The sequence below is a fragment of the Crotalus tigris genome, unplaced genomic scaffold, assembly GCF_016545835.1.
Source record: "Crotalus tigris isolate CLP2741 ecotype Arizona unplaced genomic scaffold, ASM1654583v1 scf7180000024337.5909745, whole genome shotgun sequence".
Taxonomy (NCBI): domain Eukaryota; kingdom Metazoa; phylum Chordata; class Lepidosauria; order Squamata; family Viperidae; genus Crotalus; species Crotalus tigris.
Window position 1 is genome coordinate 603,309 of NW_024100507.1, and position 14,964 is coordinate 618,272.

The 14,964-nt window shown below is 36.0% G+C and overlaps 1 protein-coding gene across 3 annotated transcripts in view; it reads left to right on the forward strand.

The window, feature by feature from the left end:
- Positions 1–14,964, forward strand: part of SLC39A11 (solute carrier family 39 member 11) — a 343,895-nt gene that overhangs the window by 306,545 nt on the left and 22,386 nt on the right. Inside the window, exon 9 of one of the 3 annotated variants that reach the window (XM_039325474.1) lies at positions 520–887. The exons of the other annotated variants lie outside the window; for them this stretch is intronic. Within the exon in view, the coding sequence (XP_039181408.1) occupies positions 520–641 (122 nt within the window). The 3' untranslated portion in view covers positions 642–887. Of the gene's footprint in view, positions 1–519; positions 888–14,964 lie in introns of those variants that run through there. 3 annotated transcript variants of the gene reach the window in all.

Below are 14,964 nucleotides of genomic sequence, written 5' to 3' on the forward strand. Positions count from 1 at the left end.
TTTGGGTCATGATCTTCTGGCTCTAAAAGTCTGGTCATTTCTCAGCAACGTCCATTCTTTCATCTAAACAAAATAACAAGCAGCAAAATATAATTACATTGTATAATAGGCTTCATACTCATTTGGGAGGGGCACTTATATGAATTTCCCCCCTCACTTACAGCCTCTTTCATGTCATCATACCACCAAACATTTTTTCCATACTTCTCATTAACGTAATGTCAAACACTTTTGTAACACAATTCTTTCCATTCTGCTCCAAGGAACTTCCATATCCTTTTTCATTTTATCCATTTTGCATTTGTTCTGTTGAATGAATAATCTGTCTTCTAATAGCTTAATGCTATTTCTAAGCCACCTCCTCTAACAATAAATAAAAAGAAAAAAGAGTATAAAATATACAGTTGCAGTAAAAGAACAAAAGTAATAAACCTGGACAATAAATTAAAGTAGCAACAACCCCCAGTAAGCTAACATCAAAAAGCCTGACAAGAGAATCGTTTTAAATTCCTCCTGCAGGTAACAAGGAAGAGCCCATCCATCTCAGTGGACTGGCTTTCTGCAGGACTGGGAGGGAAAAGGTATATATTTCCTGGTCCCACTTTAGTTTACTGATGGATTGGGGGAATGAGAACAAATAGTGTAACTTGGCAATGAAGGACAAGTAGCTTCTATCTGGAGCAGATGATCCCTAGTATATGGGACTCATACTTTCTTCTCCTGTATTCATCTACTTTCCCTCCAATTCTTTGTTTATTGTTTTCCTTGTTCATTTTTTTCACAAGATCCACTTTTGACTCTACCAAAGATTGGCCTGTCACACATTAAAAACCTTTAATTATTTCTGTACCTTTCACCAATTCCCTCAGGTTTTGTTGTCATAAACAATCAAAATAGTCATGCTTCTTGATTTGTATTAATTGTTTTCCTCTGGGTGTATATGAATGGACTTATTTGTAAACTATGTGTTTGAAATAGGCCTTTTTTGAATAAGATCAGTCAACATTCTAATGCTTTCTTGGGTTTATGAATGACTCAGTTACTTTTGCTATACTTTTTTGTTGTTTCCTGTATCCATTCATATCACTTAACAGACTATTTTCTCACTTGGGATCACGTTCATTTAGAATGCTGCACTATTTTTTTTTCCAAACTTGATTTCTGGTTAACACTGTTCACTGAAACATAACATGCAATTTTCACCAATTTACAGGTTCCTACTTTCATATATACCTACAGCCAGCCAGATGATCCCAGTTCATATTTCATGACATGCATCTTAGCCCTGTCATTCATAATGATCAAACCTACACCTTTGCTTCCTTGCATGTATTTACTCCACTCCAAAAAATAAGACCATCAACTTAATTTCTATAACCTCTCTCTCTCTCTCTCTCTCTCTCTCTCTCTCTCTCTCTCTTTGTTTCGCAGACATATAACATACCTTTCTTCTTCCTTTTATTTCATTTATTAATTCCTGCTCTTGCAATTGCCTGACTTCGGATCAAGTTACCTAAGGGGACCATTTCTTCACAATAGTTTCTTCCCATCCAATTCAGTTTATTAAATCGGGGATGCTGCAGGCCCTGTTACCTAAGGAATGTCATACTTCATGAGAAGTATCTCCTTAACAGTAGACCTTGTCCATTGGAACATTTTTCCTTTGAAGCTCAGGATGGCCCTAACCCTATTAGCCTTTCATAACACTCTAAAGACTGGCTGTCTGTATGAGCCTGGAGTTCTGAAAGTGTATGGGGCCTCAAGCACTATTAATTTTTACGTATTTTTTATGATATTTCTTGATTCCCTATATGTATTATTTGCAACTGCTTTTATGGTTTTAATGTGTTGTAACATTGTTCACTGCCCCAACTCAATTGCATTAAAGTCGGTGGCTATAGAAATTGGATGAATAAATGAATGAATCAATGGATTAATAAATAAATCTCCTCAAAATTGCCATCTTCCATGCTATGATCATCTTGAGATGAGTCAATAGATGTAGGTAGTGCTGACCTACGATAGTAATTGGGACTAGAATTCAAATTACCTCATTTCAAGCATGAACAAAACAGGATAATTTCAAGATGAGGAATCATTCATGTGGATTGAGTTAACACATGAGGGCAGAACAGTCTGTTTCAAATTCAAAATAGTTCATCCTCAAGTATTTGTACACCTGCAGTTTTAACATTTTGAGCTTTAAACGTCCTAGCGTTTCAGGATGCTAAGCACAGAAGTTGGCATGGGTTTTCTTGGTGGATGCACCCAGAGTTTAGAACTCCTTGGCAAAGACCCTTGATTTGAAAAGTGAAGGTTGTTGTCTTCAGTAAGATTTTTCTAATTTTTCTGGACTGAGAAGGAGATTTCGTATGAATCTAATGGGAAACTGCTTCGTGTGTGTGTGTGTGTGTGTGTGTATTTAGACTGATGTACAATTTATCCGTGGTCTGCTTTAAAGCAATGCTTTTAAAGACATTTTATTATTAATAGAAAATAAGCATGATATGGAGTTGAGGCATTTCATGCTGTAGTAGGAACTCAAGAAAACACAAAATAGTCAGCAGGCTGTGCAAAGCCAACTGTCCTTTTCCTTTAAAGTTCTCCTGTGAGCTATTGTAGCATGAAAATTATAGAAGTTGGGGAGCTCCAAAGAGTACTGAATGGCCCTATAGCCCCCTTGGCACACATAATGAGCTGTAATCATGGGAGACATTCGAGCATGGAGGAGCTTGCCATCCTTGAATGTTATCAAAAAGAAATATGATTAGTGTACCCTATAGTTTCATTATAGGAAGAAATGCAGTTGCTCTAGAATTGTTCCACGCTTAAGAAGTTTCTTATTTCTTCTTTTTATACTAATACTAAAGCACTTGATCATTTCCATGGTAGAGTGTTAAATCATTATGCATTATAAGGAAGAAGATTTATGTGGCTTTGAATCAACTCATCTTTTTGATCTACAGCTGTGACCACTCTCTCCAGATGGCAATGTGAGATATATATATATATATATATATATATATATATATATATATATATATATATGTTATTAATGGGGGGGAGGGAGGGGGTCAAATACAAAATATATGTATTTAAATTTGTGAGGACATTTTTCTCCTGCTACTTTCCTCTGTCCTTCCTTTCCACCAAGCCTTTTGCTACCAGCATAGAACACTTTGCAAATTTTTCCTTAGTTCAGAAAGGCACCATACAGTGAGAAAGGAGGAGAAAATAATTGGGGCTTTCAGCAAGCCAGGACTTGTGGTTTTTCCCTTCCTCCCCTCCTACTTATTACCCTATATTTGTTTGATGGCTACATCTGAAGCTTATTCCTTTCATAAAATCCTTTGAGCAGCTTAGATCAAAAAAAGTATCAAAAACCTTTGAAACAGATGGCTTTCCCCTCCCAGTCCTCCGCAGAATCAGCAGGAGTTTGTGTTGTAGATTTGTGACTCACATACCTGATTTTCTCTATTGAAGTATTAGACTATAATGTCTCCAATATGCAGAATTCAGATGGTTGATCAATCTTCTGTTGATAACATCAAAGAATGCCCTACCTATCAACAGCAACACTGTTTTTGAATTTCTCTCAAAAGATCAAGCATTTTTTTTTAAAAATTAAGACATTTTTATTTTTAGAATAAAGAAATACAAAGGGAAAAAGTCTGCACTCAATAGTAACAATCGAATAATGTGAAAAAACAACTCTTGGGCATAAATAAGGCACAAATAAAAATACTGGTAGTCGTAGTAATACATTTTCCCCTTCCCTTTTGTTCATTTCTCCAACTGCTTATCACAGCCTACATATTTATACTTTTACGTGAAAGTTGTATTGCTAGTATTTATTTAAATATCTGCTCAGAGTGATTCAGATAGTGAGATAAGGAATGTCAAAATGTGATATAAATAAATCCATTAATGTATTATTTTGATTGGTCTCACAACTTTCTTCCTAAAAAAACATATTCCAAATATCTAAATTTGCTCTGCTATTTAATATACAGTATATAGGAGTCATTCTTGCTTAATTTTGGTTAGAATTCTATTATGGATATCTATTGTCAATTTTGCCATTGCTGCATATTCATCCATTTCAATTTCCCAATCTGATACCAAAGAAAGTTGTTTTTTCAATGTTGTGCAAAATTTGTTCTTGCAGCTGCCAGCAAGATCAAGGATAATTAAATCACATTGGGATTTTATGTACAATTTAAGAAGCCAAAGGAGGGGGAAAAAAAGCACATGTTGGTCAATGGCCTTTGAAATAAAATGTTCAAATGTAGCTGCACTGAAGATAGGTAATGAAGAGTAGCCATTTAGAAATCAAAGAAACTGCAATGATTGATTAAAATTACATTTTAATCTTGGTTAATTGAATTTGGTAACAAAAAAAAAGAAAAGAAACTGTAACCCCATCCTTAGACTCCTAAACATGGCCATTGTTCAAAGTAAGTGCTTCAAAAGAAGTAAAGTATTCATTTTATCCCCAGTGGGTATTTTATGTAACCAGCATGAATTGCAGCCCTCTTTTGGCTGATGCTCAACTGAACTTACCATAGAGTGACATGAAGGCTGGATTGAGGTTGATTAGAAAAAAATTGAATAAAACAGCACCATTGTCTTGAAAGTGATTTCTTGGTTATTATTCAGGAAAGCCCAAATATTTGGTTTCTTTTAAGAATATAAGCAAATTATAGAAAAATTAGCTATTCGCAAGTTAACAAGCAAGTTGAGCCGAGGTGGCGCAGCAGTTAGAGTGCAGTACTGCAGGCCACTTTAGCTGACTGTGTTCAGCAGGTCAGCGGTTCAAATCTCACCGGCTCAAGGTTGACTCAGCCTTCCATCCTTCCGGGGTAGGTAAAATGAGGACCCAGATTGTTGGGGGCAATGTAAATATATATATACATTGCTTACTGGTGTACACCGCTTAGAGAATGCTTGCACTTAAAGCAGTATATAAGTCCCATAAATAAACAAACAAACAAACTAACTAACTAACTAACTAACTAACTAACTAACAAGCAAAGGTAAAAAACTTACTGGAGAGAAAAAGTGAAGACAAAAAGACATCCTTTTTCTTAGTGCTCAGAACAATAGGAACATCATATCCCTTTGCTGAATCCATCAGACTCTGAAATTTAGCTCAATACATCAGACTCTAAAGCTTAGCTGTTTTCTGGGCATGTTTGGACTATGGAAATCTGATTCCCTTGCTGGTTACATGGCATAACGTATTGTGTTGTTTTCTCTCTCAAGTATAATGCTGCTTAGAAATGGGTGATCTTCTATCAATCATTCCAGCAAGTAAGAGACAATAGCAACTTCCCTTTTAATTGTTGTCCAGGCCAGAAGTAAGATCTTTTTCAAATATCAACTTAAGTTCCTTACATATTTCTTTGGAAGATAGTGAGATAACTCTCAAAGGAAAATAAAAAGCTTTTGCCAAATGTCCTAATCATTTTATCTTTGCACGTATATATGTGTGTATATTCACAAGATTTCTATAATCTTTTACAGTTTAAAGTCTGCCATCTTATTTTTTGAACTGATCTCATCAATTCTATTTCTGATATCCATGGAAGTATAAAACACTATCTTAAACTTCAGAGACATATGTAAAACTTGATGTAAACAGGTTGGGGAGAAAACAGCTTTCAAACTGAGTATAAGATTGTGTGAGCCAAGCTTTTATGTGAAATCTCTAGCTTTATAATGATGTTACAAACCAATAATTCTTGGCTGGCAGGCAGCCCAAATGATGGCAGTTATTGAGGCAAGTTATAATCTATGAGAATTGTAATTCTTAATTAATAGCAATAGATACATCTATTCTTTCTTCAACTGCATCTGGATTCAAATGTTAGAGGAGCATATTCTTTTCCTTGAACAAATTTAATTCTTTTATAGGAGGGGCAGGAGACAGGGCAATACTTTATCTTAATTAAGCACTCATTGATTGTGAAATGAGCTGAGATACATGGAAGACAAGAATTCTGCCCTGAGCAAAATAGGTTAAAGAGAGTGTCATTAATAAATAAATGTTCTGGAAACCTGATCTGAACTTTAATACTGCTTAGAGTCATGCTTCTGGAAACATTTTATAAAAGAGCAACCTTTATGATGCATATAGTGCTTTGATTTGAGAATTAGACAAAATAGTCTCTCAAGAGTAATAATACACAGAATTACCTCAAAGTTGTGAGAAGGATAAGCTTCATAACTTCATAGCTCAACGCTTATCTGAAATTTCTTTTATCAGTTCTTGGTTTCTTTCCATTTCATTACAAGGAAATTTAACATAACAGTTATTAGACAAGGAAATTTGGGGCTTCAGGCATAGATTTCCCAGAGTGAAATAAAACTTTTTTTAATATATCATACCCAGACTTAATTGAATTACTTCCTTGATCTGTTTCTGCTATACTGACTGACAATCTTAATATTTATTTAGAACAGGACTAGGTGACTCTGAACACTTGTGCCACTAACATTTCGCAGTAATCCAAAAACTAAATGCAATATAATATTTATTAGATTTTCATCAGGAAATAAGATAACCTGGATAGGCTTCATCTCTTTAACAAAGTTCAGTTCCCCTAGTAAAGCAGCAAGCTGAAAACCTTTCCATAGTCCCTTTGACGATGCCATTACTTCAGTCCTTCTTTCCCATTACATCCATTAGCTATTGACCTTCCTTCAAACACTAACTTGTTCCTGTCTTGGGGTATCATTGTTGTAACCAGCTTTCATTGCTTTATCAGATCTCAAGTCTCTGCCATCTCCTTGCCTTTCTAACTACTTTTGTTCATCAGTTCCATGACAATAAGTAATGGAGAATCAATAAGTTACAGTAAGATATTGTTTCTTGACTTAATAATAATAGGATGTCAGGAGAAAAATATCTCTGTATTTTATAGGGCAAGTCTTGTACTCTTGTCTTATTTAGTTTAATTACAGTATTTTCCCCCAGTGTCCACTCATGGTTACACACACACACAAACACACACACACACACACACACACACACACACACACACACACACATGCTTACATACATAGAAAACTGGTTTAGAAGTAAGCTGATGATTGAGGCTCATGAACAAAGGAAAGAGTGGGCATGGGTATGAGCTGAGGGTTTGCCTTTGAATTCTCAGGCCTGTACCAGGATCCTGAAAGTTGGATCACAGAGGCAGCCTAGGCCCTAGCAGGATTCAAAATGTATTTCACCATTCACTGTGTTCAGTATATAATTCCCATAAAGACTTCAGGATTTCTCAGTTACTCAGTCGAAACTCTTCTTCTTTCTTCTTCTGATTCATAGGAGCTTGCTTTAATTCGCTTCAAGAATTGTTCTTATCTTGTCTTACGACATCTTCATTCTTCCAGGTTCTATCATATCATGAGTTCATCCAGTCATTTGGAGGAGAAGTTGACTTAAGGAGGAGGAAGACTATAGATTGGCACAGTGTATAAATTCAGTACAAATAATTCTTGTTTAATGACCACTCATTCAGCAACCATTTGAAGTTACAATGACATTGAATGAGAAAAACTTACGATTGGTCTTCATAGTTATGGTCATTGCAGTGTCCCCACAATGATGGTCACAGCATCCCACAGTCACAGGACCATCATTTGCAACCTTCCCTGTGAGCTTTTGGCAAGCAAAATCAATGGGAAAGCTTTCAGGAGGCCACTAATGGCACTTACGTGTCTGTAGGATGGTGCAACTACATAGGCTGGCCCAATTACTAAGACTAAGTGAGGACTACCTGTAGATAAGGTCAGATTTCTCCTACTCAATTAGGTGATAGATTCTGAGCTTGCTTATTAAAATGTGTCAGTGCTTTTAACAGGATAAATAAAGAAGAGTTAAAAGTTCATTAATGTCTTCTAAGTAGTTTTGTAGTCTTGGCTGTTTTTGTTGGGAATTCTGGATGTTGGAGTCTTGTTTATTTGGAAGATACTCTCTGTCCCCACCCCACCATCCCATGGATCGCTGCAGAGGATCAAAATGACTAAATACGCCCAGTTCCTTTTCCCATTGCTCAGAAATATTAAGCAAATGTTCTTTCTGAATTTGCTTTTGTATTTTATGTTAAATATGTACAGCTTAACCTGTCTCAAAAATACTTTTGAACAATTATCTATTACTGCCTTGTGTTGAATATGGTGCCACTGGTGAAGTCTGTAAGTACATGATTCTGTAGCAAGCATAGAATCTATCACTTAATTGAGCAGGAGAAATCTGACCTTTGGTATGCTCTGTCTGTTCTCTCTATAGAGTGGTATTGTGATATCACTCATCCTCCTGTAGAGCACAGTTGCCTTTAGTGGTGAGTACTCCTCTATAAACAAAATGTTCTAGAACTAGAAGCCTACGCAATCAAGGGCCATGCTTGTGCATGCACATAAACATTCCTCTTCGGTTGAGTGATTTCTTGTTCTTCGCTTCAAGAGTGGAGTGGTAAGTGTAGTATTTGAATATTCCTCATCAACAAATATGCAGATTTTCTGATATAAAGAAAGAGCTCTGAGATCTTTTTTAGACCAGAACAGATTACATATCCAAACCATTTCAGTAACACCAGTAGGAGCCTATTTTAAGAGTATATCTGTTATTTTAAATGCAAGAATCCTTATATTATAATATATCCAATATAAAATATCACATCCAATACACTTCTTGCATACCATCCAGAATCACTGTTTTATGAGATGAGCATGTATATAAATTTGATAAATGTATAAATAAATATCTCTTGTGAATCTTATTATGTAGTCAATTTTATATTTTAGAGATTTTTGAAGCAAATGATTTAAGGAGAGAGAGAGAGAGAGAGAGAGAGAGAGAGAGAGAGAGAGAGAGAGAGAGAGAAAATGCAAACCTGAAGCCAGAATTGTTGTACAAGTTTATTAAAACTTAAATAGTTATTTTTTCCACAATGGTATTCTCTATATTTTTGAAACATATGTTTAGAATTTAATATACTGGTTTGATGATATCTTTGACAAATTCTTCTCATTTTTTCATTTAGAACACTTCAACTGTCAAAGGGGATTTAATTTTGAAGATTTATATATATGCCATAAGTCATGTCTCCTATCTCACTTTAAGGAATGACAAGTTCATTAGTTGGAAGCTTAGCCTCACAGGCCATTTTGAAATTGTCATTAGAGACCCTTAATAAAATATTCAGGTGTAAGTCCAAATACTTGGTTAAGTATAGAATGTGGCATACTTCTGTGTTGGCAACTACAGAGGGAGGACTACCGGTTTAGTCCTTATGATCATGCTAAATTAACATGGGGGAAATCCAGCCATGGAAATGTCAAGACAGTGTTTTTGAAAGTGAACACAAATGAAATGAAGAGAGGGTACTGGAGATTAAAGGTTTAGAAAAGATTTTGTTGTTTTAATTTGAGGAAATCTAATATAAGTCAAAAGTAGTGGAGGAAAATAGTTCAATATCATGATTTAGCTCTTAAGTGCTTCACAATCATCACAAGTACAATACTGGATTTGTGTTTTTTAAAATTTTACATAACTATACCTTGAGTGTATGGGACCTTTGGGCTGATAAAAGAAGGGAACACAGTCAAAACCCTAGTTAGCTCACACATTTTCAAAGCAAATCTTTGCTCCTGAAAAACTTAACATAATGATGAGAGGTCTATACCAGCATATTCAAAGGCAATTGTTGGTAGAAAGCTGAAGGAAATGTGCTACCAAACATGTCTGCAAAAATCCAGACAACTGCTGGATGGAAGCAGAGTCAATTTTCTGCATATTTCTGCTATAATCCAGCATTTGTCTGGATTTTGACATTCCAGTTTTGGCAGCCGTGTTTCTAGCTAAAAATGACTGATTTCTGTTAAGCTCTTTTTTTTCCCTGCTAATGTGAATGTTAAAAACTGTTTTCCCTGATTACAAAGAGTTTTTGTGGACATTTTCTTCAATATTCACAGAGAAGTTCTTCCTCTGTTCAACTTTGAAGAGTTCAGTATATGGTGCTTTCATGATTCTTTGCTGCCACCAAGTGTTTCTGTATTTTCACAACACCACTTCCAGTGTTGAAATTGTCCTTTCTTGTTCATACATTATATTGTTTATCCAGTACAATAGCCAACATGATATGTTGCCATTTAATTAAAATTCTTTATTTAGATATGTATATTATGAATGCATCTTATATTTTTTCTAGTTAATATTGGCAATATAGGTAGCATTTCCCAAATCTGTGCTGGAAATAATCCAGGTAAATTAGTCAGTTTTTTCTTCTATATGTCAGAAAATGGCTGTGCTATTACCTAGCAATGAGATCATTCATATTTGAAGAGTTCATTGCCTGATAAAATATGTGCTGGCATCTACCTCATCCTTTATCTCCTGCAAGTATGGCAGTTGTCCAGGTAGCTCACATTCAGGAATCAAAAAACTGTTTTGATGGTTTAAAACTTAGTCTTGATTTATGGAACTCATGGAAAACTACTACATTGCCAATATGATACCACTTCTTTATTATAGAGGTGACAGTTTATTTTGTACTATCTTCTTCACTTCTCCTTCTTCCTTCTTCCTTCCATCATTTTCTACCTCATCTGCACTTCCAAAACTACCATTTGCTCCCAGATATCCCTGCAGTACACGACAATTGTATAGTATGAAGTATAATTAGAAAAAAATATAATGATGGACATGATACTTAAGGGAACCATTATTAGATTGCTTTAATCCAGAGTATAAATTTTATCTCATCCTCCTATGTCTCACATTTGTTAAATATAAAAAGGCATATTTAACATCTGTGCAATGAAAGTTGGAATCCTTTGCAGACTTAATTATGAATAAATTTCATTGAATTCAATAAAAAAATAGAATTGTGCTAAGAAGCAGATCAGTCAAAAAAAACCCGAATGCATAAGACTGTAAAGTCACTCTGCTTTTCTATACAGAATCAAAAGAAGCTATATAAAGCCACCTTTATTCTGGTGGACCAAGAAACATGTGCAGTGTATGAGATATTTGGGCTCATGGTGGGAATGCCAAAAGCCTTGAAATCACAGGCTTGAGAAAGATACAAGTGGTGAATACATTCTACTGGAATAATTGCTAGGCTGTTACTCTTCCAATAATTTGCTCCTAGGGTAAATCTATTGTACTACTCAAAGAGTTAGTCTATAAAGAATAATTAAAATTATCAAAAGAATCATTCTGGAAAATATCAGAGGAACTGTTTTGTTTGAAAATAGATGTACAAATGTTTGGCTCCCATCTGACTTTTTGATCTTCCTTTGAACTTGATGAATTCTACAAATATTAGAACTTGCAGTGAAAAGTGATGAGAAACCTGTGGGATCTTTAACCTTTCCCTCACCTGTGTAGAACTTTTATCGTTTCTAATTTCTCAGTTCTACACTTGAGAACCATGACTTTGAGTGCCCTTCAGGAGGCTGCAATAGAGTAGAGATGATATCACCAGAATATTATCCAGCTGGCTCTTGTCTGGTTCATGAAAACCACTTGTAGCCATACTGGAGCTAAAATAAAATGTCACATTTTTCCTCCTTATCTAGGCACAGATAAGAAGAAAAATCCAGAGTGCATCTCATGGGCAAAATCCTCAAATCTGGTGGGATTGTGCTCCGGGCAGCCAGCTTATCTAGGTAGTGCAAAGAAACATGTGAATCTCAATCTTTGTTCTGTTGAAAATTCTGAAACTTAAGCACCAACATTAACTTACCGATACTTTTTAAACAGCCCTTGAATGTGCCTGATTATGCTCTATGGATTAAAATTCCTTCTGAATGTTTGGATGTGCACATCCTTATTTAGTTCACACAGACTCTGGTCATAGAACTGTAGGAGCTAAACAGCTTCTTAACTGAAGTGTGTCTAGTGAGTTTGGGATTACAACTGACATCTCTTAACTGGTCAAACCTTTGAATTATCTAAGTGTGAACTCTATCAGCAATATTAAAAAGAAGATGGAAGAAGCTGGGACTGAATTTTCTAATTGTTTGTAATCAAGAAGTGCTATCCAATCAAAGGGATTTTTTTAAATAAACAAGACTGTTTCTATCACTTATGTTTTCATTCCATTGCATTTCCTGGGATTCAGTTTAGTTAATTTGACTATTGAGAGCAGATTCCTGAATCTATAGAGGTAGTCCTTGACTTACCACAGTTTATTTAGTGGCTGTTCAAAGTTACAACAGCACTGAAAAAAGTGACTTATGACCGTTTTTCACACTTATGACCATTGCAGCATCCCCATGGTCGTGATCAAAATGCAGGTGCTTGGCAACTGGTTCATATTTATGACGGTCCCAGCATCCCAAGGTCATGCAATGACTTTTTGTGACCTGACAAGCAAAGTCAATGGGGAAACCAGATTCACTTAATAATCCTGTTATTAACTTAACAACTGCAGTGATTCACTTAACAATTTTGGCAAGAAAGGTCATAAAATGGGGTAAAAATCACTTAGCAACAGAACTTTTGGACTCAATTGTGGTTGTAAGTCGAGGACTACCTGTATTAAGGTGAAAAGAAAAGTCTTTTCTGTTTGAAATATTAGTAGTTTGTGGCATCACAAAGTGCAAAAATCTCTGCCTTATACAGGTAGATGGTGTTGTGATTCATTGAGGTTCTCTTTTTTGTATCTACTTGGATATTTCACATTTTGAAAGGCTGCCATGACCAATTGTTGCTGGACTTGGTTATTGTTGTCTAATTTAGATAACATCCCTGGAGAATATCCTACCTGCTCAGTTGCAGCTATCCAAAATCACCATGTTCCCTTTCTCATCTACCACTACCCTGCAAAATTCATCATCTCTCACCTCAGCCTAATGGACCAAATGTAACTGATGCCTGGTCTGTTTATTTCTTTCAACTTAGCCAGTTTTATCTCCTCTATCCAATCTCTGTTGATCTGAGGCATCAATTAGCAAGCAAAAACTTAATTAATATTTAATTAGCTCTGCCAATGGTAAACCTTGTCAAATAGAACAAAGCCATTGGAAACCAGAGCAGGGCAAATTAGCATGGCAGATAAGCAGCTGAGCCAGTCACTGCTGCTTTGTTTCCTCTTGCTGCTTCTCTGAGCCTTGTGTAGTCATTAATTAATCAAAATATCTAGCCCTTGTTGCTCATTCAGTTGGTTCCAATGTATTACCATTCTGCAAGCTGGCATGTACAATTCAGAAGAGAAGAAATTAAAGTGCACTCCCAAAATGGGTGCCCCAAATGTTCCTGTTGAGCATAGCAACCTGTGGAATTCAGGCAAGGCTCTCTCCAGATGTGAGCAGAGGTATGAGTAGGTCTCTGGAAGATTTCCAAAAAGGAAGGTCAAGAGAGGGGCAACCCATGTGTGTAAATGAGCTGATTTACCCCTCTCAAAATGCCTCTGCCTCATGGGACTGATTAAAAGGAACCATATGATGGTGGAATGTTTTACATCAACCTCAGCTTGAATTTCTGAATTGTGAAGCTGCCCACACTGAGGAAGTGGAGAGACTGTTTTTTGGTAGGAAGCCCTATACATAAAGCAAACACGAATATATATTGGCAGATTGGCAGTAAAAACCTGAGAAGTACTAAGAGCACATGTTGAGAAACAGAGTTGGATAACTCAGATTTGAAAATTGCAGGTGCAGAAGCTAGCTTTGTGGTTGAGTCTATAGAAAGATTTTTTTTTTTTTAAAAAAAAGAAGGCTTTACTGAAAATGGAAAGACAAGGCACAATTATATTCTTTATTTCCCCAGGCTTCTTTCACTTAAGAAATACCAGCATAACTGCAGAGGTGTGGAGCCTCCTTGAGCAAGTATTTTCCTGACTTTGAGGAGGCCTGTGAATCAGACAAGATGATTCCTTGCTTTGGGCTGCTTCTGCTGTGTTTTGCATTGCTTCTCATCATTTTGAGCCTTCTGCCTTTCCTATGCTATTAAGATGATTTTCCTCTCTCTATATAGGAAGAATTTGCTTTCACCATCAGACACTGATATAAGTTCTCCTTTCCACTGTGGTGAGCTTGATCATCAAGTTTAAAGAGACACGTGCTAGTAAGGATTAGCTTTCTGGAATCTTGTGTCAGCCAGGTTGACAAAACAAGATTAAGTAAAACTTGTAGATAATTAAAAGTAATTGCAGTAGAAGTAATGGGGAACATTGGTACCAGTGTATAGATGTAGTCTTCAACTTACTTCTTGAGTCCAGAATTATGATCATAAATCATGTTGGTCGTTAAGTGGATTATCATGTAACCGTGTCCAATTTTATGATCTTTTTTGTGGTAATTCTTAAGCAAACACTACAGTTGTTAAGTAAATCCACTGTCTGTTATAAGCGGTTTTTGCCATAAACAGGAAGTTTCTGTTTTCTGACAAAAAATGTTATAAATCGTGTTCATTTCACAAGATGTTGCAAATAGCCGAGAATACAGGCCTGTTGTTGAATGCCCAAAATCACATGACCGGTGGGGGCAGCCATTGGAACAGAGATTGGACAGAGAAGATCAAACTGCCCAAGTTGAAAAAAAGACCAGGTATCAGTTACATTTGGACCATTAGGCTGAGATTAGAGGTGCTTAATTTTGCTGGTAGTGGTAGAAGAGAGAGGAAACACGGTGACTCTGGATAGCTGCTTGGGTGTTATCTAAATTCCCCACAACCACCCTGTGAGGTGAGTTGGGCTCAGAGAGAATGGCCCAAAGTCACTTAGCCAGATTTCATACCTTAGGTGGAACTAGAACTCAATATGTTAATAATCATAATAAATAATCATAAAACTAAACTTTAAAAGTTTAGCGTTAACCCAACAAAATGAAGCGTTTATCTTGACTTAGCTGGGCCCTTTCCAAGGATCTAGCAAAAAAAACAAAATGCCACGTAAGTTCATACCTCATTCAGCTCCCCCCCAAGTCTGCTGGGATTATTACATTCTATGAAGA